At 40.2% G+C, this 26447-nt stretch overlaps 1 protein-coding gene across 2 annotated transcripts in view; it reads left to right on the forward strand.

Moving 5' to 3' along the window:
* Nucleotides 1-26447, forward strand: part of AGBL1 (AGBL carboxypeptidase 1) — a 696557-nt gene that overhangs the window by 226826 nt on the left and 443284 nt on the right. For both annotated transcript variants that reach the window (XM_047086819.1, XM_047086820.1), the window contains exon 17: nucleotides 14644-14824. In XM_047086819.1, coding sequence (XP_046942775.1) covers nucleotides 14644-14824 — 181 coding nt within the window. The remainder of the gene's footprint in view (nucleotides 1-14643; nucleotides 14825-26447) is intronic.

Consider the following 26447-nt stretch of genomic DNA (forward strand, 5'->3'; position numbering starts at 1 on the left):
ATGAGTCCTCATGGAGTGTAAAAAGATCTCCTTCCCATCTCGTTTTGGTTATTTCTATTTCTCAAGGATTCTGTGATCCACGGCTCTGTTGAGTTAGTGGTCAGACCAGGAGTTCTGGCCAGAGATTGTATGAGCCTCGGCTCTGCCTTTACAAAACAACCGTTCGGCAACATCCAGTACTGATTGGGCCCCACCCTGAGTGGTCTGTAGGTGACAGTGTCCTCCTGGGACCTCTTGGAGCTTGAGGGAGTTAGTTAATGCCATCTTCTGGGCAGCATTCATTCTACTGGGGAGGTCAGGGGGCAGAGGAGCCAGGGCCCTGGGCTACCAGTGAGTGAGCAGATCCCAGGCAAAATTGCAAACATCCGTATCTGAGATCAGCTGATGGATGGGGGGGGGGGGGCGGCGAGTGCTGTAGCATCTGTGTGCAATTTTCCTGATGCGATTACACACTTCTCCCAAGTGACTGTCGTTTCTGTGTGTAGTAAATTCCTCAAACCCAATCCAAATACTCTATTATCATACTGTATATATTATGTATCATTATAGCACAGATGTATTATTTTTTATTTCCAGCATATTATAATATAACAAAATCTCCTCAAAACTCTGTACAGTTTGACGCAGATGAGAAAATGCAGATGAATTTTCTCATATTTATGCGGAGTCTAAAATTATTACCTCGGCCTCAATTACACCGCTTCCTCTTGGTTATCTGAAAATTGCCCAGGAATAGATTTCCTGATTTTCTCTTCATTTATACCCATTATCCAAACCCACTTTTATTTTTTTATATAGTTCAGAGACAGAAGGGTACAAAGTAAGAAGGCGACATTGCCCTTTGCAAAGAAATACGAGCTTGTAATATTTCAAAATTGAATTGTTTCCCGAGAAAGAAGGCAGTGAAACAGAATGTTTTGTTTGGGGAGGAAAAGCCTTATTTTATTCATTTCCTCAGTGTCTCCACTATATTCCATTGGAGTATAATAAGCTTTCACCATTAAGCGTGGTGAAGGGTTTCAGCTAAGCGAGTCGATGGGAGAACTAGGGCTGTAGTGATCAGGTTAGTAGTCATGAGTCACATGAGGCTGTTGAACACCTACATGTGATTAGTCTGAATTGAGATGTGCAGAAAGCATAAAATACACACCAGACTCTGATGACTTAGTACCAAAAAATGTAAAGTGTCCCATTCATCATTTTCATATTGATTATACATTGAAATGGTAATATTTTTGATCTATTGGGTTAAATACAGTTTATTAAAATTAATTTTTTGGGGGGCGCCTGGGTGGCTCAGTCGGTTAAGCGTCCGACTTCAACTCAGGTCACGATCTCGCGGTCCCTGAGTTCAAGCCCCGCATCGGGCTCTGTGCTGACAGCTCGGAACCTGGAGCCTGTTTCAGATTCTGTGTCTCCCTCTCTCTCTGACCCTCCCCCGTTCATGCTCTGTCTTTCTCTGTCTCAAAAATAAATAAACGTTAAAAAAAAATTTTAATTTTTCTTGAAGAAAAATGTGGCTACTAGAAAAACTAGAATTTTGCACCATATTTCTGTGGCTTGCATCATATTTTTGCTGGGTGGGGAGAGCTTTGCTGCTCAGAGTATGATCTCTGGATTGGCCATCTTGGCACCCCCCCAGGGACTTGGTGGAAATGCAGGATCTCAGGTCTCACTCCAGAGCCACTGAAACAGAATCTGCTTTTTAACAAGCTCTCTAGAGGATTTATGTCCACAATCCAGTTTGAGAAACACTGCTCCAGTTGAGGGAGTTTCCAAAAGGCCAAAATTCTTTCTTTCCAATAAATATTTCCCTTGGGATAGCTGGAGGTTCTTTGAGGGTACGTACTCTGCCTAAAACTCCCTGGTGTCCCCAGTGTGTGATACAGTGCTTGGTACACAAAAGATGCTCACTAAATGTCAAATGAAAGAATGGGCACATCATCCTGCCTGTTACTTCACAGATGGAAGCTTTCACAATGGTCACATAGAATGAAGGAATCAGCTGGGTGACCCCTCTTGAAGGCTAATAACGTAAAGGGATCTGTGTTCTTGTGGCATCATTTTGATCTCTGAAGCACAGCGTGATGTGTCCTTCGTATATGTGAGGACCCCAACTGGCATCCCTGTCTGGACTTTGAAAGCATCATTCTGACTGTGGTTTGGAAAAATGTCTTCAATGGGGCAGAAGTACAAATTAGATCCTGGTACTGCCTTCCTCAAAGCCTCTCTGGGTTTTCATCACAAGCTCGGGGTTTCTTCCTAAGATTCGCATAATCTGGCTCTTGTCCACTTCACACACTGTGCCAGCCCCGCTTCACCGAATGTCTTGAACTGGTTAAGTTTCCTCCATCCAAGGAGGTCTGTGCTTAGGTGTCAAGTCCTCAGAGAACCCTATATTTTTTTATTTTTATATTTTATATTTTTTATATATTTTTAAATATATATATTTTTATATTTTATATTTCATATTTTATTTTATATTTTATTTATTTATTTTGTGTGTGTGTGAGAGAGAGAGATTGAGAGCGAGAGAGCTCGAGAGTGGGCAGGGGAAGGGCAGAGAGAAGAAGACAGAGCATCCCAAGCAGGCTCTGCATTGCCCGCATGGAGTCCAGTGCAGTGCTCGAACCCATGAACCATGAGATCATGATCTGAGTCGAAATAAAGAGTCAGATGCTTAACTGATTGAGCCACCCAGGTGCCCCAGAGAGCCCTGTCTTGGTCATTCTTTCTGTAGGTTTATTTTTTTTTTATGTTTATTTATTTATTTTGAAAGAGAGACTACTAGGGGGAGAGAGAAGTGGAGAGAGAGGGAGAATCTTAAGTAGGCTCCAGGCTCAGCGTGGAGCCCGATGTGGGGCTTGATCCCACAACTGTGAGATCTTGACTTGAGCCAAAATTATTTTGTGTGTGTGTGTGTGTGTGTGTGTGTGTGTGTGTGTGTGTGTGTGAGAGAGAGAGAGAGAGAGAGAGAGAGAGAGAGCGCGAGCAGGGGAGGAGCAGAGAGAGGGAGGCAGAAAATCATAAGCAGGCTCTGTGCTGCCAGCGTGGAGCCCAATGCAGGGCTCGAACCCATGTGAGATCATGACTTGAGCTGAAATTGAGAGTCAGAGGCTTAACCAACTGAGTCACCCAGGTGCCGCTTGATCATCATCTCTAAAAGATGACCCCACCCCTCCTCTGATTCTCTGTTGCCTCCCTCTGCTTTGCTTATTATTTTAATCGTACTTACTTGGTGTTATTGTCTGCCTTCCCTACTAGAAGGCAAGCTGCTGATGCCTAGGACTTTGACGCTTTCTGGTGTAACTCCAGTCCCCGTTATAGTGCCTGGTGTATTTTAAGAACTCAATAAATACTTGTTGAATGAATGAATGCATTTTGAAAAAACAAAACAGTGGATTAATATGTTGTGACACAATTGGGTATGCAGGGGTTAATTACAGGAGCTAATTACAGTTCATTACAGCCATCTACTCAGCAAACATCTTCTCCACACTGCCCGTGTACAACTTTAGGAAGAGAGAATAAGGCACAGGAACTAGAGGCAATAGCCCAGACAGGCTGTGTTTTGGGCGACAGTACAAAGCAGAGGGAAGAGAATTTGGCTTAGGAGTGATGGGAAACAAGACCAGACGGTCTGTCTGAGGCCGGCTGGTGGGGGCTTTCAGTGAGGACTCTGTGAGAAGTGTGGCCTCCAGCACTCTTTCCAGCACATGTGGAAGGTGATGCCGTCAGATCTGGGGTTTTCTGTTTGGTTTTCGATCACTGGGGCTGCTGGTGAAGCAGATGGTGAAGAGCACGTTGTGTGCCTGCGGAGAAGCAGCAGGAGGGATGGATGGTGGAGAGAGCAGGAGTGACAGAGGGTGGGGCCTTGGAGGTCTGGGCATTAGAGGGGAAACCATTGTGCTTTAAAATTACCCTCCCTGCTGTGTGTCGGACTTAACCACTTGTGAACAAGTTTCAGAAAGTTCAGGAAAAGATTCACGGGCTGCCAATGACGAGATGGTGACCCTCCAATCAATTTCTGTAGCTTATCCGTGCTAAGGGCCTGTGGTCAGCCCTTGCACCACAGCTTCCTCCCTGCTGCCCCGAGACTCCTCAGTGAGGTATACAGGGCCATGAGCATCTCCTGTCCCCACCCTGTCAGTGCGTGTGCACCCACGTCTCCCTTGTGGAAACTAAGAAATCTCTTCACAGAAACAGGTCAGAGCTTCTCGGGCTGTGTCGTTCATTTGAGGGTATGGGGTCAGTCCTCAGGCTTTGAGAGGAAGGCAGGGTACCCTGCTGAGAGGGACAAGATCTGAGGCCATTTGTTGCCACTGGAGTCGGGTCAGCTTCTTTTTTCTTTTTTAAATGTTTTTATTTATTTATTTATTTATTTTTGAGAGAGAGAGAGAGAGAGAGAGAGAGAGAGAATGAGAATGAGTGGGGGAGGGACAGAGAGAGATAGGGAGACAGAATTTGAAACCAGCTCCAGGCTCCGAGCTGTCAGCACGGAGCCTGATGCAGGGCTCAAACCCATGAACCAGGAGATCATTGCCTGAGCCAAAATCAGACACTTAACTGACTGAGCCACCCAGGCACCTCCAGTTGGGTCAGTTTCTTATTCTGATGGCATATGGGACAGGAAGATCATAGCTCAAGGGTTTGTAAAGGAGGGCATGTGAGCAGACAGAGCCCACTCCTCTGGGAAGGATCATGGTCACAGGCAACAAGAGAGATCCAGCCCACCCTTGGCTGTTCTGAAGCTAATTATTAGCAGTGATTACCTGCGCTGTTTCCTTGCGTGGCCATCTGACTTCTGACCACTTCACCACTTACAAGCACTTGCATCTGAATATTGGAAAAAAGCAAAAGATGGGCTGATGCTTTGTGTCATTTTGCTTCTTGTTAGGAGCTCTATTAAAATAATACAGAAGAATATAATGGAACCAAAGGGGATTGAAACCATTGGCTAAAACGTTTTATTTTTTTTCCCCGTATTTCAGTTGCCATTGCTAATCATTGAATTTAGTGCTGCAAAGACTTAAGAAAGCGTCACTTTACAGGTCAGGAGCTGAGATTTCAAAAGGATTTAATTTTCCCAAATCCATTCAATCAGCACGAGGCAGAACCAGGTTGCCTGGTTCATAATTTGCATGGTTCTTGACTTCCCCACAATATATCATATATTGTCTCCATAGGAATCATCTCAGCCTTCCTCGTAAGTACACACAGAGAATAATACATGGTCAAATGAAAAGAACATTAGATTTTGATTCAGAGAACCCAGTTTTTTTTCTTGCTTTTGCTTCTTCTATCCTCATAAACAAGAGAGTAATACCCATCTTCCTGCTTCACAGATTTACTCTGGGGGCCAGAGAAATGATGGAGGCGAAAGTTCTTTCTCAGCTTCAGGGTTCTATAGCAATGTCATCAGTGTGTTTCCATATAATCCCACACATTTAAAAAGCCCCAGTTATTTGTGAACCTATCAGAGATCCAGCAGTTATAATAACATTGAATGGGATTAAAGGGTTCTTTAAGTCCATATGGTGGAGGAAATTCTAAGAAATTATAAATGTATGAGGAATAAGTGATATAACCTTTGGAGAGAAGGGAATGCCTCATTATTTGCAGATGTTAGGATTGTCTACCTGGAAATTTCAACATGATCTACTGCAAAATTAAAAAAAAAATTATAAGAAAGTTCAGAACTTGAAAACTCCATTGAAAACATTCTGCCTTCTTTTGGAAACCATGTAAAAAGAACATGCATAGCAGAAAACAAAAACACACAGTCCTATTTCTGCAAAATGAGGAGACAAATTTCTCAGTATTTTCAAGGGCCGTTGAAAGCAGCCAAGTTCCTGTAGGATCTTGGTGGAAGGAATATGGAAAGAAACAGAAAACAGAGGCTGCATCAAGAGTGCTCTGTTCCTATACTCAGGAAAAATACTTTTCAGATCTGAAGATGAGATGAATTTGTTTCCAGACAAATGAAGGAACCACAAAAGTGGGGAGTACTCAATTCTAGCAGACCCACTCTAGAAGCAATACTAATGGATGATTTTTCAGCCAGAAAGAAAACAAAACCTAGATGTTGGAAAGGGTGAAGAGTAATTAAAAAGAACAAATATAAAATTTAATTGAAATTAATACCATGTAAATGTTTTGTGAATTTTAAGGTTTACAATGGGAATTAGAATATAGTAGATTAGGGGTGCCTGGGTGGCTCAGTCACGTAAGCATCTGACTTCAGCTCAGGTCATGATCTCATGGTTTGTGGGTTCAAGCCCCATTTTGGGCTGTCTGTTGACAGCTCAAAGCCTGGAGCCTACTTTGGATTCTTCATCTCCCTCTCTTTCTGTCCCTCCCCTGCTTGCATTCTGTCTCTGTCTCTCGAAATAAATAAAAATTTAAAAAATTATTAGAAAAATAAAATATAGTAGATTATATCATATCATGATAAATCAAAGATGCATGTTATAATCTCTAAAGTAACTACAGAATACAATACATATAACTACCATGTTATTAGTGAACAAAAAAGGAACAATGAGAAAAAAAAGGCAATCAATCCAAAGGAAGACAAGAGAGAACAGTAAATAAATTATACAATAGTTTAGTTGAATGGAGAACCAATAATAAAATGATAAGGCTAAACCCACATATATAATTAATTGCATCGAATGTAAATAGAGTAAATGCTCCAATTAAAATTAAATAAAATAATATTAGAGTGAATAAAATAAAACATCCAACTATACAGTACTTCCAAGAAATAAATCCCTGATGAAAAATGGTAGAAAGTTTGAAGGTAAAGGGATGAGAAAAGATACATGTTATAAATACTAACCAGAAGAAATCCAGTCTGTTTGAATGTGGACAAATGAGAAGCTAAGGCAAAATGCTTTAACAGAAATAGAGAGATACCTTATAACCAAAAAAAAAAAAAAAAAATGCAGTTAGTTAAGACAACATAACAACTCTAAATATGGAGTCATAGAATAAGGAGACATAGTATCAGAGAAGAATATAGAAAATATGAAAAATATATGGGGCACCCAGGTGGCTTGGTTGAGTGTCCAACTCTTGATTTCAGCTCAGGTCATGATCTCATGGTCGTGGGATCCAGCTCTGTGTTGGGTTCCACACTGAGCGTGGAGCCTGCTTGAGAATATCTCTCCCTCTAGCCCTCTCCCCCACTTGCTCTCTCTCTCTCTCCCTCGCTCTCAAGAACAAAACAAAACAAAACAAACAAAAAAGAAAAAGAAAAATATGACTAACAAACCTGATATAATTGGTGTTTATGGAACATTATACTCAACAGCATTCTTTTAAGCACGTGGATAATATTTATAAAATTTTATCATATGCTGAGCTAATGATCTAAATATGATTTCAAGTTATTTATAAAAGAACAAAAATATGAAAGCCAAAGAAAATAGAAGGAAGGATAAATACAAATTATGAGCAGAAATGAAAGCAAAAGGATTGTAAAATAGTCTTTTGGAAAAAACAAAACTAAAATGATATGCCCTTTTTGAGAATGATTAAGAACCTCCCCCATATGAGAAATAAAAAAAGAGACCATCACTAGGGATTCATACATATAATAAGAGGGATTTAAAAACGTTATGGTAACAAATTTGAAAATAACCATTTTCAATGCAAAGTTACTGAAAAGTATAATTACCAAGTAGACATAAGAAGGAATAGAAAATCTCATTGGATTTTTATTACACAATTTGAATGTGTTTTAAAATAATTTGGATTTGTTATTGTATAAGTTGGGTTGTTATTAAGATCTTCTAGGCTTAGATGGCTTCACTAGGAAATTTTACTATTTAAGGAAGAAATATTTCTAATCTTCAAAAATCTTACACAAAAGAAAAAGAGACAAAGCTTTCCAACTCATCAGAACCTTGATAAGTAAGCCTCACAAGGACACTATAAGAAAAAAAATAAAACTTTACAGGTCAGTCTCTCTCAGGGGACATAGATTCAGAAATTCTGAAGAAATAACTTTATTTAGAATTACATTAATGATAATATAATCCAATTAGTTATATTTCAGGAATAAGGTTGATAACAGTACCCAGTTGACAAAAATGCCTTAAGGTTTGAAGAGGAAAAAAAAAAACTGTTGTCATTTGCAGAAGATAAAATTTAATGTATAGAAAATGCTAAAGGATATTGTGGGAGGGAAAATGTGATTCTAAACCTTCACATCATATCATAACCCAAAATTAACTTCAAACAACTAATGTAAATAGATCTTAATGTAAAACTTAGACTCAATCTTATGGAAGAAATCTATTATCACATTGAGTTAGGCAAAGATTTCTTAGATGAAACACAAAATATCCAAATTACAAAAGAAAAAAGTGCATAGGTTTGACTTTATCAAATGAGAAACTTTTGTGCTTCAAAATACATAGTCCAGAAAATGAAAGGCTAAGCAGAGACTTGGAAGAGAATTTACTGAACATGTCTGCCAAAGGATTGCATTTAGAATATATGAAGAACCCTTCAAACTGTAATAAGACAAACAACCTGATTGTAAAATGGGCAAAATGTTTGAACAGGCACTTTACTTAAGAAGGTATGGAAATAGCTAAAAAAAAAAAAAAAAAAATACCACTAGAAGTTTCCAACATCACTAGTCATCAGGGAAATGCAAATTGAAACAACAATTAGACACTAGTACCTCCCCATTAGAATGGCTAAAATTAAAAAGCCTGACAATATTAAGAGTTGGTCAGTATGTGGATTCATTGGAACTCTCAAACATTGCCAGTGAACATGCAGAATGGTAGAGACTCTTCGGGAAACAATTTGACAGCACCTTCTAGTAACTTACTATAATGTTAACCTTACCATAATATGCACAATTCTATAGCTAGGTATTCACTCCAAAAAAAACATGTGATTATAACGGCTTTATTCATAATATGATAAACCAATGGTGGCATATCCATTGCTTTGTGGTACACTGGAATGTAAATCCCTGGCTAAAAGGAACAGATTATTGATGCATGTGCATGCAACAACATGGATGGCTCTTAAAAAAGCATTAATGCTAAGCGAAAGAAGCCAGACAGAAAGGCTATAAGTCATATGAATCAATTCTGATGGAACTCCGGAGCAAACACTATTGAGACAGAAAGTAGATCACTGGTTGCCAGAGGCTAGGGATGGGTGAGGGAACTGCCTGCAAAAGAGAATGAGGGGGATTTTTGTGACAGTAATAATGCTCCATATTATGATGATAGTGGTTTTACAACACTGAATGTATTTGTCAAAATTCACTGAATTGTAAAATTGAAATTGGTGAAATTTATTGAAGCTGTATTATACTATAAATAAAGCTAATTAAAAAAGAGATGGAACACACAGTGCAGAAAATGTACATGGTATGCCACCATTGGTGGGAAATGTTAGTCTTTTCTATAATGTATAATAATTTTCCACCATGCCTATTTTCAGATTTTCTCTTTTGTAGGAAACTTCTGTCATTGACATTTTTTCCCATGTCTGTTTCCTTGCCTCCTTCCTCACCCCCTTCCAGAGTGAAGGTCAAGGTAGTTGACTTTGGAAATCACAATCTACTATTTTGGCCATTTCTCCCACCACTTAACTCCAGGATCTGTGTCTTCAGCTCCATTGAGAACTCCTGTCCCATCATGCTCTTGCCTGAGGATTGTGTACACAGGCTTCCACAACTTGCAAGATTGTTTCCAATCTCATTAGCATTGGTTCCATGGGTCTGCAGACACAGGTGCAAACAGCTTTGTGGCTTCACTCCCATTTTACCTTCTTTGTAGCTCACACTTCAGCCACATCCCATCACTTTGCTCTTCTTCAGGCATTACGTGTTCTGTGACCTTGTTATTTTGCAAATGCATCTACTTAGCCTTTTTGTATGACTTCCTTCCTTTCTTTTCTTCATCTGGCAAACTCTTACTCAACCTGGACAAACCACATCCAATATTACCTCTTCTGTGAAAATCCGTTTCTTTCCTATTTCTCCTCTCTTTACTATTTGCAAATATTTTGCCTTTGTGAAAATTGAGATATGATTAATATTCTCTGAAGAGGAGAACATTCTATGTAGGGACATACCAGACATAAAAATTACCAAGATGACCTCCACCCACAGATGTGTCCTATGTATAGATAGATAACCTTAAGTAAATGTTATAACTACACATAAATGGGATCGACTATGATGAAACTCTTACTTGGGTTTTATATTTGTCACTTATCATTATGTCACAGATACCTTCTAATGTCCACAGAAAGAGATCTGTGTGCCATTTTAAAGGTTGCATAGTATTCTGTTTTATGTTTTCTTTCCTTAACTTATTTTCTGTGGGTGCACGTTTAAGTCATTTCCAGCTGATCATATTATTATAAATAATGTAATGAGCATCTGCTGTGCTTTGAAAATGTTTTGACAAATGTCCCTGATCACACTGGATCATAATTATTTGTGTGCCTGTCTTTCCCACCAGACTATTATCAGTTCCCTGAGGGCAAAAACCACTATTTCTCTTGGAATCTCCAGAACCTTGCAGAGTTCCAGTAGGAGTTTAATATATATTGTTGAAAGTAAAAAAAGGAACAACTGGGTGGATGTTATAGAGTTGGGTGCACATGTTTGTCATCACGTGTTTTCACTTCTTACTCAGGTTTTCACTGGCCGTGAGCCTGATATCTCTTAGACATTATATAATCCTTTACTTGTTTCTAACCTCTTTTCACAGATGTTATTACCACTGACATAAATTCAATACCAAGCTTTAAGAATTAGCATATTGCCAAACCATGACTCCCCTATAGATTTTGGTGACCTCCAGAATAGATTTTATAAATTGCAGAGAAAAAAAATGCAGATACCTGATACTCATTGCCCTACTCGAAGCAGAAATGAATTTTTAAAACTGAAATTGTCAATAACAAGAAAAAACACATGGTATGCGTGTCACATACTATTTACAGCTGTTGTCTGTTATGAGTTCTCTGGAGCACCATTTGCTGCTGCAACTCAATGGTCTCATAAGTTTAACTCACCAATACAGCTATAAAATTGCCTTAAATCACAGAGGGGAAGAGAGAAAAATCAACGAGGAATGGCTAAAATGCTGCTTATGTCTTCATAGGAACCCACTGTTTTCCCCATTTTCTTCTTCTTTCCCCAGGATGCTCAGAACAGCCTGTTGGGTCTTGTGGTGTATTACAATATAGCAAATTATCAACCTGACTCTCCAGAGGAAAGGGACGTTGTGGACATCTCTTTGCAAGGGCTGCATTTGGTTTATTGACTAATGCACTGAATTGTACTGGGTATCAGGCAGTGGAAGACAACTGGGACAGACAGTGAGGGTGTTCGGTTGGTATTGGAAATTTACAAGAGCTTAAGCTATTTTTTATTTCTTCTTGCAGGGCTGGGAGCATTTACTATTGTTGTTCAATATGCTGTAAATGAACTTAGTTCAAAAAGCACAAAAAGAGTGATATGGAATTATAGAACTGAAAATAGGCTGCTGATTGGGTACGAATTCATCAAGGCTCTTTCTCAATAAGCTTTTTATTGGAGTGCCAATACGACTTGCTTTAGAAAGAGTGAGATGTGATCGCGAGCAAATGATATAGGGGGCCAGTTGGCCTTCAGTTAGGTTCAGCTCTGCTCAGCTAGCCAACTGTATATCTCTTTCCCCCTCTCAATATGCTTATTTAGGAAGCTCCAGTTAGCAAATCATTAGTCTTAGCTGCAGGACACCCCATCCAATACTCAATTTCATCAGAAACTTCCATAACTCATTTTGTAGACAATGGTGGGGCTGGAATTTGAACTCTGGAAATTACAGCTCTAAAAGTTGTTCTTTACTTCAACAGACCATTCTGTTATTGACTCAGCAAACGTATGGTCTACAATAACGTCAGAATGATTTCATAAAGCACAGCCTTCTGTATGTCTTTTTCCTGCTGAAAATCATCATGGACTCTCTGCTTCTTAAAGTAGTGGTTCTCACATGTTCCTTCCTGGAACATACATATCAAAATATCCAGAAGCAGTGAAGAAGCTCATGGTGGTGTAGGGTAGCTACTTAAGGAATTTTTCAAGAACCCAGGATCTTTCTGTGTTTATGGTCACAAAGCATGTGACTTTGGTTCTCAAGTGGACTTTCCCACCGGAAAGTATCACATCTATGTTTAATGCAAGAGGAAGAAGAAGATCAGGGAAATGAGACAAAGACTAAGACAGATTTGCCAAGTGAAACTGTCCCTTTCAGTCAGATTTCCAGAAAGATTTACCCCCTATTACCATTTACATCTCATGGGCCATGATTCTGTCACATGGCCACCCTTCCCTACAAGAGGATCCAAAAGGTTTGGTGTTTGAAAGACACATCCTTTCATTGAATCTAGGCACATCCTTTCATTGAATCTAGGCACATCCTTTCACCCCCAGAATTGGGTCTGGTAGTCAGAAAGAAGGGGAGAAAGGCTATGGGACACACAACCAGCAGTTTGTGCCAGGTGTATAGTATATGTATGCATATATATTATATATAAAAAAATCACAAGCAAACATTTACACATTTATCACTAAGTATTGATTCTTCAGTAGACCCCATCACTGACCATAGCATACCAATGAGACACTGACTCCATGGTTGAGAACTTCTGATCTACAGAATAAAGTCTAAATCCCTAAATATATTAGGAAGACCTTACTAGTTTGACCCCAGCCTACTTTTCTAAATCCATGTGTTACCATCCTCAATCCTTTGTTTCAGCCACTTCTTTCCTTTATTCTTAAATGTCCTAATTTTTGCTTTTCTGTGTTCTTTGCATGTATCTTTTTCTTTGCTTAGAAAATGCTTTCTTACCTTCTCTCCTGTAGGGTGATACTCATTCTGCAAGACTCAGCTCAAATAGCATCACAGCTCTGGAAACATCCTTCCCTCTCTGTCAGATCTGTTTTTGGTACCTTATGTACATTTTCATTAGCACACTTTACCATTCATTATTTGCCCGTGTTTGTCACTACTGGCAAAGGCTATGGCCTCTTATGTAGCAAGGACTATTAAAACTTTTTATTATTTTTATTTATTAAATTTATTTTATTCAACTTTTTATATTCTGTGGCTCCTGTACTTCCTGGAATATGCCCAAGACACCTGCTTAGGGAAAAACAACCAAATATTATCCTCAATATATAAATGATCTTTAATGGGCTGATGTGACCTGCTCCCACCATAGTCGATAAAAGTGTACTGATCCCTGCTCCTCAAGCCTAGATCTCACTGGTTGTCAACAGATAGTGGTTTTTGTCTTAACTGATGATAATAGTAATATAATTCATGATTTCCTGTTCTTGAGCTCTGTTATTGAGTGTTATTCATTTTTGGCTTTCAATGTACAGAATTGGAGACACAGTTTGTTCCCTCAAAAAGGCTACTGTTTAAGGGTAGAAAAGCCATATTTAACTCAGTGATTTGAATGACATGGAAGGAAATGACTAGTTTAACTTTTAGACTGCTTAATAGCTGGGTATTTATACTTGGACAATGCTTAGTTCTTGTCATCCAAGTGGGTTGAGAAGAAATCAGGAATTGGGTGAGGGTACAAAAGGAAAGGAGAGTCAGAAACATGCACATACATAAAATCGGACAAGGGGTTAGAGCAGATATGGTGAATTTCTGGTATGATGCCACACTTCCTGCCCTCCTTCCCCAGTGGTGGACAGACACCATTAATCAATCAAAATATGCTTTTCATCTGAACCAAGATGTGGTCCCAGAATACACCTCAACATTACAATGGTCCAGATGTATTCTATCAACAAAGGAAGGAAGACAAGCCCTTCTTTCTCTCATCAATGCATTCTCCATACAGTCTCTTCAGATCAATATGCTCCTTGTGATTGGGCAGAGAGTCTTTTCCTGTTCCCTTCTGAAAGGAAAGTATTGCAATTCCATGATTGAAATTCCAGGTGCTTCTTCTTGTTAAACCTTTCTCAAAGTTTGAGTTGAGTGTCTTACAGACGTAAAGTTCCCAGCACAAGATCTATCTTTGAATCCCATTTCTACTGGGGAATGAGAGGGATCCTCGTACCCACAGACGTCGTAATTGAGGTGGAAGAAACTAACGTGTAGTGAATGGCGCACGGTATTCCAAGTGCCATATTTACATCTTTCTGTTTTTATAGCAACCACACAAGATCAGTATCATTGTCCCCATTTTACAGATGAGAAGTTAAATTATTCACCCAAGGTCTTATAACTGATAAGTATGAAGATAAGATTTAATTTCAGATCTGCGACATCCAGCATCACACTGTTGGATTCTAGAGAGTTAACTGTTCCTTTGGTGATCTTGATAAAATCTGCTTCTTGTGTTCTTTTCATGCCACTAAGTACTTGTGCTTTTGATAACAGCCTTGAGCTTTAACTTTGTATTTTCTTGAGTCTTGCAGACTAGAGAGACAGATGGAAAAGGATAAGTGTAGATCAGATATGTATGGGACACAATCAGCCTATTCTGGACTTCATGCCAGTCAGGTGTAATTCCGGCCCCTGGGAGATTATCTTGTTGGAAATAGAAAGCATACTTAGGTTTAACTTTTTTGTGTTCCTTTTTCGGCAGGGCAGCGTCCATGCCAGGTGATCACGGCCCGAGTGCACCCAGGAGAAAGCAATGCCAGCTGGGTGATGAAGGGGGCCTTGGAGTTCCTGGTCAGCAGTGACCCTGTGGCTACACTCCTGAGGGAAAACTTCATTTTCAAGGTCATCCCCATGCTCAATCCCGATGGTGTCATCAATGGCAAGTATGTCGCACCCAGCTCAACTGGGTCCTCATGTATGTCACCATTGTAACACATTGCGTCTCTCAGTGGGTGTGATTGGAGAGGACATACTCTGGCAGGAATAAATTCTCTTGGGCTTCTGTTAGCTGGTACAAATAACAGCGTACTCCCCACACACATTGATGTCCTATCGGTTTCCTTTGAATAGAAGGGCATAGACTAATAGGCACTTAATGCCAGAGGGGGTCCTAAGAAATAATCTTGTCTAACAATCTTTTTTTTTTTTAAAGGAGAAAATTAGTGTGCATGGTGATCAAGTGATTTGCCCAAGTCACATGGTAGAACAGTGGCAAAGACAAAACTCAGATTCTGATTTCTTCACAGTTAAGACCAGTGCTTTCATTTATTTACTAATATTTACTACAGAGGAATCTTTATTGAGTTGTATTGTACTGGATTCTACATACAGGTCCAGTAAGGGTGTCACCTTATCTGAATGGGATGATTGTGTGGTTGAAAGTAGCTGTATAAGCAGATGGAAGGAGTGGTGCTCCTCATGGCATTCCTGCATGCCTTCAGATCACATTAACAGGAAAGATGAAGTCCAGTGTCTGATGAGGTCTTTTGGAAGGAGCAGCATTTTCAGAGTTTATGAGCTGAAGCCCAGATACCAGAGCACGTCCCCAAGGTCCCACTGCTGGTGGTTAGGGGCGGCAGGATTAACATTCACAAATTCTCAACCCTTGGGGAAAGAGACTACAGACTCTTCCTGTGGTCACAGAGGATTCATTTTACTATAGGAATGGACATTGGTATTCTTCGAGAAAAACAGAACATAAGATAGATAGAAATTATTTTCCTTTTAGTTAAAAGGAAAATAATTGCAGAAGCTATAAATGAAAAAATAACTTATAATTTAAGTGTCAGTATTGGGGGTGCCTGGGTGGCTCAGTCGGCTGGGCATCTGACTTTTGATATCTGCTCAGGTCTTGATATCAGTGTTGTGAATTTGAACCCCATGTTGGTCTCTGCGTTGGACGTGAAGCCTACTTAAAAAAAAATGTCAGTATTGAAGAAACAAAGCAAAAGTTTAGAAAACTGAGAAAATAGAGCAATATTAAAAGGCGAAATGAGATAAAATGAGAATTATTAAAAATATATAAAAAAGAAAACAAAAATTTCAAAGAGATAAAGTTAAAATGGTTTCAACTAAGTAAAGAGACTGTTTTAAGAAAGATAAAATAGTAATTAATTTCTTTAAGGGAAAAAGTGAAATACATGTTAAACAGCTGAGAATAGACTCACTTCAAAGGATAAGCACAAAAAAGAATACTGGTAAGTTAAAAAAATAGAAATAAAAAGATGATAAAATATAAAAAGAGGATCAGAATACATTCCAAATGATAAAATATGTTAAACTATGCCAAAATGCAAGCAAGTCAAAGCTACAGACTTTAAAAATAAAATTTTAATAGATACAAAAAAAAAAAAAAAAAAGGCAAAGAAGTGATTCATTTGTTCGTAGCAAGTTTCCTGGTTTTTTAGTTCCCAGACTCCCTAGCTTTTGGTGGAGGTTTTTGATGGGCTGAGAGCAGGGTCCTTCCTCTTTTCCTATGGTGACCAGTTGGCCTTCAGGTACATGTGAGGAGCAAGACACCAAGCCTTTCCAGTCAAGAGCATTAATTAGGCCTCTGGTAGCAATTAGCCTTCTTAGATCTCAAGCTGGACAAAACTCTAGAGCACTGTTCTCTTCTGGTCCAACAGAAGTCAGTGGGTTCCTGCCACGTGCTACATTAGCCCCAGAGAACAGGTCTAGCACATTAATGAGTGACTCCTCCCTGTGTGAGGGGTCCAGGATTTCACTAGCAAGCTCACTCAGTCTAAACGGATGGAAAACAGCTATGCAAGCCATCTTGAGGGACGTGATCCCATTTCAGCACGTTCTCATCCAAGTTGGCTCTTTTCTGAAGTTTCTCTTTCCATTGAATTGTCTGGGGACTAGTAGAGAATGGAAAGAGTACTGGGTTTAGAGTTATAACCCTAGTTGGAATCTGGCTCTTCTCCTGACCTACTCACTTTTGTCTTCTGTTGGAAGAATAAGGTAACATGCTCCCTGTCGATTTGTCTGGGAAAATGTCTCATAAGCCTGAGACAGTATTCAAACTCAGGGATAAGTAATGTAGTTTCTTCCATTTCAACTGCTCACACCTCCAAATCAGGGGCTTGATCCAGGTCTTTGGTTGAAAGGTTAATGTGGTCTCAGTCACAGAGCATCCTCCTGGCCTGGACACATTTTTGTCTTGCAGCTGGTTGTTTTGGACTCCCTCATGGCAGGCCAACTACTTCTCAGTGACACTGCCATTCATCACCATTACCATTATTTATTATGACTAAAATTACCCTTTCTTTTAACGTAGCATCTTTTCATCATGGAGCTCAAGGCATGTCATAGATCACTTGGATCACTCCAACAATTTTGGCTGAAAGGGACTTGGAAATCATAGCGTTATTCTACTGACAGGAAATCCACAGGTCATAGCACATCACTAGCAAAGACCTGAGACTGCAATGGAGGCATAACATCTCACCGTAAAAGCACTGAAAGGTCTCAGCTCATGAAGCCTTCTTAAAACCTACCAGACATGGTTCATTGAACTTCTACTTGAACTTCTTCTGTGATTGACATTCCATTTCAGGGCATGTCCGTTCTGCTGTGCATCACTAGGTGGTTTTGTGTTTTCCTGTGCTTTGATCTTTCCCATGTGAACCTTAAACACTTTATACAGTATTACCTTGGGATACCCCATGGGTAATATTGAATCCCCCTTTTACATACCTTAACACCCCCATATGAAGTCCTCTCTGAGTTTAATGCAGTTCACCTAAAGGTTGCTTAGGTGATATTGTTTCTGATGTACCAATCTTCAACAGTTTTCTCGGGATGCGTTTTAACTAAAAGATTTCTTAAAGGTAACTGAACTGAACTGTGTGTGGTCTGAACAGCAAAGAAACCATCTTTGCATAAAGATTAGAGAGCCTAAATCCGAGTTTGGTACTTAACTTACTGCATTGTACTCTTCTTTCACAAATAATCATGGGCCCCCATGGAAAATTCAAGAATGTGTAGAAATAGAGTAGTTTCCTTTTGTGGCAATGGTAATGGAGCCTCTGAGGATGGCTGAGAGGTTTTGATAACAGTGGTCAGAGAGACAAAGCCCGGGTTTTCCAGCAAAAATACTGTGGGTCTTGCCAAGGCAAAGATCTCTTAGCAACGCATGTCTGTAACAGAAAAACAAAATATAAAGATGGTTTCCAAAAGAAACAACCTACCATCTTGCTGGCCTGGTTGATTATATAGAATTGGGCTGAGTTCTAAGTAATCCAGGAAGATCATTGACTCATCATTCTTTTCTACACGGGATAAAAGACCAGGGGGTCAACAAATTGGGTCAGGGCAGAAGTGATAATGGTGGTTTGATCAGAGTGTGACATGGGGAAAGGAAGGTGATTGCTTAATAGGTTGGCATGGCATATAAGTGAGGGGTTGAAGAAATCTAGCATGGTTCCCAATTTTTGGACTTTTGTTGTTGGGTTGAATGTAGTGACAAAATAATTTTTATAAAGTCAACACACAGCCCGGCATTTTATTCACAGGAGAATCGGAGTATATTGATTCTTAGTATATATACAACTCTGCCAACTTGATTTTCTTCTTCAAGGCCATTGTGGAACAGAAACAAACAACAATAAAGAGCAGAGGGCATACTATGAGTAAACACACCAAGGTATTAAGAAGTAATAGCTGAATGCTCTGGGGGAAACAAATGAAACTATAAAAATCAGATAAAAAATCTTGACAATTTAAACTATCTGGGACCATTTAAAGTTAGTGCCAATATTCTTTTACTCCACTGTGGGTTGTAAAGGCTTTATTTTACTACAATAAGAGAACTCACAGATTTTACCTAAAGAAAAAAATCATTCAGACCTTTTATGGGCCAAGAAAGAACCTGTTCTTTTACATAGATTTCTTATGTAATTGTAAATATGACCCCAAAAAGCAGGTCTTCTTATCTAATTTCTAGATGTGAAAACTTGAGTACACAGGAGTGAAGTCTTGGGTGCAGTTTGAGGAGCTGGTGTTACAGAGACAGGACAAGAACTTCTGTCTGTCCCATACCACTTTTCTGTAGGGATTTAAGGCATTAGAATGAAAAAACAAACAAAGAAAAACTTAAAATATTCTAGCTAGGAGGGTTCATGTATATTATTTGGTCCCAGTCCTTCAAATGTTAAGGAAACTGAAAGTAGAAGTAAAAAAAAAAATGAGTTATCCCATATTAAAAAGCTAATCCAAGGCAGAAATGGCATGAGAAATTGTCTAGATAGCTGAAACACTGAGGTGTTTGTGTACATGTATGTATACAGACACCTGTGCCCAAGGTTATATGGCTAGCTTGTGGCACAGCTGGGCTTTGAACCCACTCTGTCTAGCTCCGTAGCCCATGTTCATTTTGGTCGACCAGCTCTTCCCAACCTTGGATGGAGAAGCAAGTATAGCCTCAGCCCTGCTGACTGTAATCATGTGGTCTCCGAAATTAGTCTTGTTGACTTGGACCTTCATATCCGGTGTGCTGGGGAAAAACCAAGACGCAGCCTTGCAGCTTTCTGTGATTTGGGCCCAGAATGAATGAACTGGCTCATCCTCAGTCTTCTTTCATGGGATCTGAATTTCCAGCCTGTCTTTGACCTCGACATTGCCTTGTCCTGCCAGCCTTCTCCATTGGAGAATATATCCTTTCTTGTTGCTGCCAGCTTTTGGCGGTAGGCAACACCCAGCTAATTTTGAATACTTTTCGTCGTGGAGTTTCCATGCCCATTCTGTGGTATATTTTGATGCAGCTGACTATTCATGATCACAATGGACTGATAATTATCTCCACTGGGCTCACTTCAGCGTGGGCAGATCCATGTCTCTTCCCTCCTGTTTTGATATGCTCAGGGCTCCCTCTAAGATGGCCTCAACTCTAACCTTTTAATGTATTTCAAATCTCTTCAATATAGTAACATTTAGTAGTGGTTAGTTCTCAGGCTTTGGGATCTCGCAGATCAGTTATATTTGAAAAAAATGGGCCATAGTAAGTATGTAATTTTATTATTTGCTTCCATTTGCACAAGTAAGAATGGGAAATACTCACTGAATCCCAGACAACAGACTGGTGAGAAGTTCCACATCAGATACTGCTTGGGCTGACAACCCACCTGCACGCGATCATACAAGTAACCTGGGGGGTTTGTCTGCTGGGTCTTGAGATCATGGCAGATTAATGCATACTTAGTATTTGTACTGTGATCCATTGTGCTACTGTCCATAAAAGTTCCCTGTGAGTATCAGCAATGTCATCATTGACTGGATTGGTTATTCCTATCGTCAAGCATCCTGAAAAGAAGCAGGTCATGGAACAATAAAAGATGTCTGGAAAATGGGCTTTTAAGGAGAAGAGACAATTCCTCTGAGCTTGAAATTGGAGAAACTGTGGTCTAACCAGAGGTCACAGAGGAAAAATGGCATCTGCCATTTGGAGGAAGCCAGAAGAAGGAATCCCTTAAGTGGCTACTTGAGAATGAGAACACTTCTACCAATAATCAATTTTAAATATTCTATAAGTAGTTATCTTCTTCTTTTAAAAAATTTTTTAATGTTTATTTATTTTTGAGAGAGAGAGAGAGACAGAGCATGAATGGGGGAGGAGAAGAGAGAGAGGGAGACACAGAATCTGAAGCAGGCTCCAGGCTCTGAGCTGTTAGCACAGAGCCCGAGGTGGGTCTCGAACCCACAAACCATGAGATCATGACCTGAGCCAAAGTTGGACGCTTAACCAACTGAGCCACCCGGGCACCCCTGCAAGTAGTTATCTTCTGTTATATCATTTATTCTTTAGTAAAGTGTTAATATGGCTTTCTTCTTGTTTTAGCCATGCTATTGAGATTGAGAGAAAGTATCTATGCCCAAGACTGGTGAACGGGATGAAAGGCAGTCATACTTAGAGAACTTCCTAAGGGAACAGTAGATAATAAATACAATAGATATGTTTTCAGGGTTATGCTCAGAAAAACTGGGACATCAAAAAATAAAATAGCTTTATTGTTCTCTCATTATGAAAATGGTCCATGGTATAGCCAAGATATTAGATGTTTCAAAAGATGAGATTTGGTTCAAAACAGATGGCAGAAGTCTAAAATTTCAAAAAGGGATACAAAAGAAGCCAAGAGATTAATAACTGCAGGGTAAGGGACCACCTGCAAGGGGGTGGGAGCAGGGGGAAGAGGTGGAGTGACCGGAACCTGGTGGCTGGAGGGCTCTACGAGGCTGGTGTTTGGAACTCTGAGAAGGGGTCTGACCTGGCAAGGGCTTCAGTGGCCCAGAAGGGACAGCTGAGAGGGTGGAAGAGGGTAGAGTGACCTGTGTCTGAATGCCAAGGGGACGTATCTGCCCACCGCTGTCACCTGCAAGAGGACGGTGATGCTGGTACCTTCCAGCCTGGGATGCAGAGCTTGAACCAGCTGCCCACTGCTGCTGTAGTCTTATTAACTGGAACTGGAAAGCAGGGGCAGGGGGTGTCCTTTTCTTCTTCTCCCTGCCTTCCTCTCTCCCTGGAGTACCTCCTGTTGGCAGAACCTACCAGGAGGCCAACTGGCAAGGGAGTCTGAGCATTGTAATTTGCACTTTAGCTGCAGTGTGACAGGGCAGAGAGCTCAGAGATGGTTGGTGAAAAGCAAGAACGGGGACACCTGGGTGGCTCAGTTGGTTGAGCGTCCCGCTTCGGCTCAGGTCATGATCTCACAGTTTGTGGGTTTTAGCCCTGTGTTGGGCACTGTGCTGTCATTGCAGAACCCACTTCAGATCCTCTGTCTCCCTCTCTGCCCCTCACCTGTGTTCTCTCCCTCCCCCTCCCCCTCCCCCTCCCCCTCCCCCTCCCCGTCCCCCTCTCCCTCCCTCTCAGAAATAAACATTAAAAAAAAAAAAAGTTGAGAGTGCCACCTCGCCTTTAAAAAAAAAAGAAAGAAAGCAAGCAAGCACAAAGCATCCATTAGCTGAGTTCTAGACATGGACCAGCATCAGGCTTAGTCCTGTATACATGTGACTTCTTTGTTTTCAAAAAGTAGAATGGTTTCTTTTATGGTTTCCGATGCCAGAAAAAGAAATGATGCATCATTATTGTAGAAAATTCCAGTGTTGAGAAGAAGCTGAAAGAAGAAATTAAAAAGCACCCAAATTCAAGGCTATTGCATTGCATTACTTCAAGGAACATTGTTCACATGATCATCTCTGGTAATTACATAGCATTTCTGGAATTTTCCAACATGGGGCGCTTCCCAAATCAGGCTTCCCAGACATCAACGCTATTGTCAACTTGGAGAAGATTCATTAGCCGTTTGTAACTTGACAGCTTCAAGTATATCAACTATCTCTTTTTAATTATATATAATTATATATTATATATTATATATGCCTAATCACACACACACACACATATATAAACTTAAGTAAAATCATATATTTTATAATATAGTTTATAAGCTAAAAACATCTTGCTATGGAAAAAAATACAAGCAGCGTTATTAGTTTTTTTTTTAAATTTTTAAATGTTTATTTATTTTTGAGAGACAGAGACAGAGTGTGAGTAAGGGAGGGGCAAAGAGAGAGGGAGACAGAGAATCTGAAGAAGGCTTCAGGTTCCAAGCTGTCAGCACAAAGCCCGACATGGGGCTCGAACTCACAGACCAGTAGCGAGTTCATGACCTAAGCGAAAGTCAGGCATTTAACCAACTGAGCCACCCAGGAGCTCTGGGTGTTATTAGTTTTTAAACTAGCAATGTCATAGTATTGATGAGCTTTTAATGAATTTAAACAATTCTCCATTATAAATAATAGGGAAATATTTTTATTATTCTCTTGGTGAATTTCTCTGGCTGTTTCCTTATGATAAGTTCTCAAAGCAGTCTGTTGAGTTGAATGTTATGCATATTTCATATTTGATACATATTACCACCAGATTATTTAGAAAATGTGCAAATACATATCCCCACCACCGGTGGGTGAAAGTACCTGTCCCCATACCATTGTCAACACTGCATTTTATCAATCTTTTTAATTTTTTGCCAATCTTATAGGAGAAAAGTATGATTTTAATTTTGGTTTTTTATACTTATGAAACAAATCTTACTCCCATTTTGCAGATGAAAAAACCCACAGAAGCTAAAGATTGGATGGCATGCACGAGGTCAACCACATAACTGATGTTTCAGAGTCAGGGGTTAAACTCTGATGGGCCTGGTTGCAAAGTTCATCTTCTTTTCACTTGGCTGTGAGCTGCACTTATGTCAAGGCTTCCAGGCAGTTATTTTGGTGACTCTCTTCTTGAATGTTTTTAGCACAGAGTCTGGGAAGTGGTTAGTGCCTAATAGATATGTGTTAAGTCTAATCCCGGGTGCACCTGACCTTTCTAAAGTATTTTAAGGTGTAGACCTCCACATAGATAATTCTAGACCAGAGCAAGGATTATAAAAGGCTTTAAGCCAATTCTGTTAGAAATTAACTGTTGGATCCATATTTAGTTAAATAATAGCACTTAAATATTGGTATCCCACCAATAATGTTTTATTATGTTAGATGGCAAGGGATAATTTGTATTCTACCCATGTGAGGGGTGGTTCTTGTTGAACCTGTGGGCATTGTAATTACTTGGTCTTCTCCTTTTCCTCTCTGTCTTAGTCATCATCTACCGTCTTGGACAAACAGCTGAGGACACATCAGGGCCCTGGTGTATTGTCTTGGCAGGTCTCCGACAGGTTAGGGTTTAATAAGTATGGGTCCTCTGGATCCTTCCAAGCTGGCAGGATTTATGCCCTCAGAGCCCCTGTTGGGTCCTGTGGGTCTTCTATGGACCCACTGTCCATGTTTGGCTTCTGAAGCACCGATTTTCAGTGTGTCTATGGGTGTGAGCTCTGTAGTAGTTCCTGCAAGGCAAAGGCAGTAGACCAGGGATCCTCTGTAGAGGGTAGAAAGTGGGACAGGGAAAAGCAAGAGGGACCAGTAAAGGCAGAGGGAGACTAACTGTGACATGGGCACCCTCTCAGTAGGTCTCCATTTTCCTCAGCAAGGCACTGTGTCCCCCTCTCTGAAGGCTTAGATGACCACAAGCTGGAGAGCCTATCAGGAGAAAATTCTCCATGCTGTGTGGCTTCTGGGATGCTGAGTGATGGAATCCATGTGGGATGCACCAATGATACTGATGGTCATGACGAAAGCCATGAAATGATGTGAGAGCAATACTCCCCTTTAAAACACTTATTCCAGAGTTTCAGCTCCAAGTTCTTCCTCCAGCGAGGCCAGGGGAATCCAAAGTTCCTGCTGTGGAATCTCCCTGTGGAATGTTTGTGAGCCAGAGATCATATTTCTTAGCAAGTAAAGCTTAGCCTAGAGCAGTCAGCCATTCTCTTACCTTGGGGCTCAATGGCCTTTCCTGGGAGCTACAAGGAACATAAAGTTGAAGTCATGTACTTTTAAAATTTAGACTACTTTTGCCAGTTTTTACTGTTTGGAACAGATCAGAGTTATCAGTGGATGGATATTTTTGTTCTATTTGTTTTTAGGACAAATAAAATATTTGGGACATGGAACAGAGGTTGGCTATTTGGATGGCAAGGTCAGTCTGGATCTGATTCTACTCTGTTTGTGTGTCTCCGTGTTAAGGATCTTTGGGGAGACATGGGCAAAGGGTATTTAATCTCTTTCTCTTTGCTTTACTTGCCTTCCTTATATTTGAAAATGGGGGGAAATGTTACTGCGATCCAGAAGGGATTATTTGGTCTGAGGAACTATAATTTTCTCCGTTTACCTCTTGCCTTCACTGGAAGAAAAGGTCTCAGTCCATCTCAGATGCTAAGATATTCTCATACATACAGAAAGGGAACATTTATAGGAATATTTTAATCTCACAAATTGTTTTCTACAACTTTATAAAGTGAAAGGCAGATACACACTTAAATTTTTTTGAAAGATGCAGAAGTAACTTTTTTTTTCCCCTTGAATTCTTGCCTTCCAAATGTCTGTCAGTAATTCTGAAATCATGGTCTACAGGGATTTTGTGGAACATCCAAGATTTTCCTACGATGTGGAAGGAAGTAGAGGGATCCATGAAGAAAATGGTATTTAGCATGGCTGTCCAAACCTCTGTATGTGCCTTGTAGCAACAGTGTGGGCTAAGACAACATCGAGGGTCCTGGTTCTAGGGAGAAATGTGGCATACTCAATCTTGCAGATGAACGTATTCATAGAGATCAAAATAAAAATTATTTGCTCTGGGAACTCTTAAGGTCCTGCTGCTAAGTCATTTGCATAGTTTTAAATGATGCATAGTCCTAGGGGCAGGGAGTTGTGGGAGAGTTTCCCAGGGGCCTCCTTGCTCACACCCATTCGTAAGCACAGAGAAGGAGTCAGGAGCTTGAGTACTCCATTTGCCTTGCTCAGACATCGCAGTTCTGAACAAATATTACTATTTATTATTCCTAAATTTAGGGTTATTAATTATATCAGCATAAACCTAATTTATGCCATCATAAACAGCAATAATAAATGCTGCCAAATGCTAATACCCAGCTCTTGCCAACTGTGCCTGTAGTTGATGGGTTTCCACACCCCCCCCCCACTTCCCAGAAGCATTAAATTAAAAATGATTCAATGTTGCAGAATCATTGATCAAGTTCGGGCTGAGGCTCTTGGGGAAATGTGCTTGTTTGTTAAATGCTTTGCTCCCTCATTGGCTGGGCAGCTTCTCATCTCTGTATCCTGCTGCTTCTCCTTTCCTGCCCTGGAGGAGGAACAAGTGGCAGAAGGGATGTAGGCAGGGAGGGAGGTAGATGAAACCCTATTCTTCCTTCTCAATTTCCCTTTCAGACATCTCTTTTCTCACCATCCCCTTGCCTAACACTTTCTTTCAACCTACACTTAGAAGTCTTTATAAAGCAAACCCTTGGGTATAATATGGATGTGTTATTTCTCAATTCCCATTGCATCTACCATGTGTTTAGTGATGTATGTTGCATGGCTCCCTGAAATATATGAGAGTCTATATCTGAAGAATGGGAAGCACAGCCCTAAGAAGCCATGCCAATACTGAGGGTGCTTTTTCTTTTGCCATTTACTCTCGGGGCGCTCTGCTTTCACCGGGGAAGAGGGAGAGCCTGTCCCCTTGTTATCAGGGTCATGATAGATCTCACTGCCTTTCGCAAAGGAAATAGTTTGTGCTTTTCCTTATTTTGATGACTTTTTTTTTTTTTTCATCTGGGATGATTGTGATTGTGATTCCATATAAGGAATCCCCACTGGGCAATCAGAAGGCACAGGCTCTGGTCAAAATTCGTTTCTTTTCAGCCATGTGGCTTTGGACAAATCACTTAACCTCTCCACTCCTGTTTCTTCAACTTATTAAGAGGCTACTAAGCCCAGCCATGGCACCTCACTTGATTAGTGTCATGATCAAATACTGTAGTACTTTCAAACTGTTAAGCACTGTCTGAAAGTATAAAAGTAAAGATTCCTCTGATTGTGTCCTAATGCCTGAATTTCAATGGTGGGCCA

Source organism: Lynx rufus, unplaced genomic scaffold, assembly GCF_022079265.1.
Source record: "Lynx rufus isolate CCGP_SWC_20201006 ecotype Redwood Valley unplaced genomic scaffold, mLynRuf1.p SCAF_21, whole genome shotgun sequence".
NCBI lineage: Eukaryota > Metazoa > Chordata > Mammalia > Carnivora > Felidae > Lynx > Lynx rufus.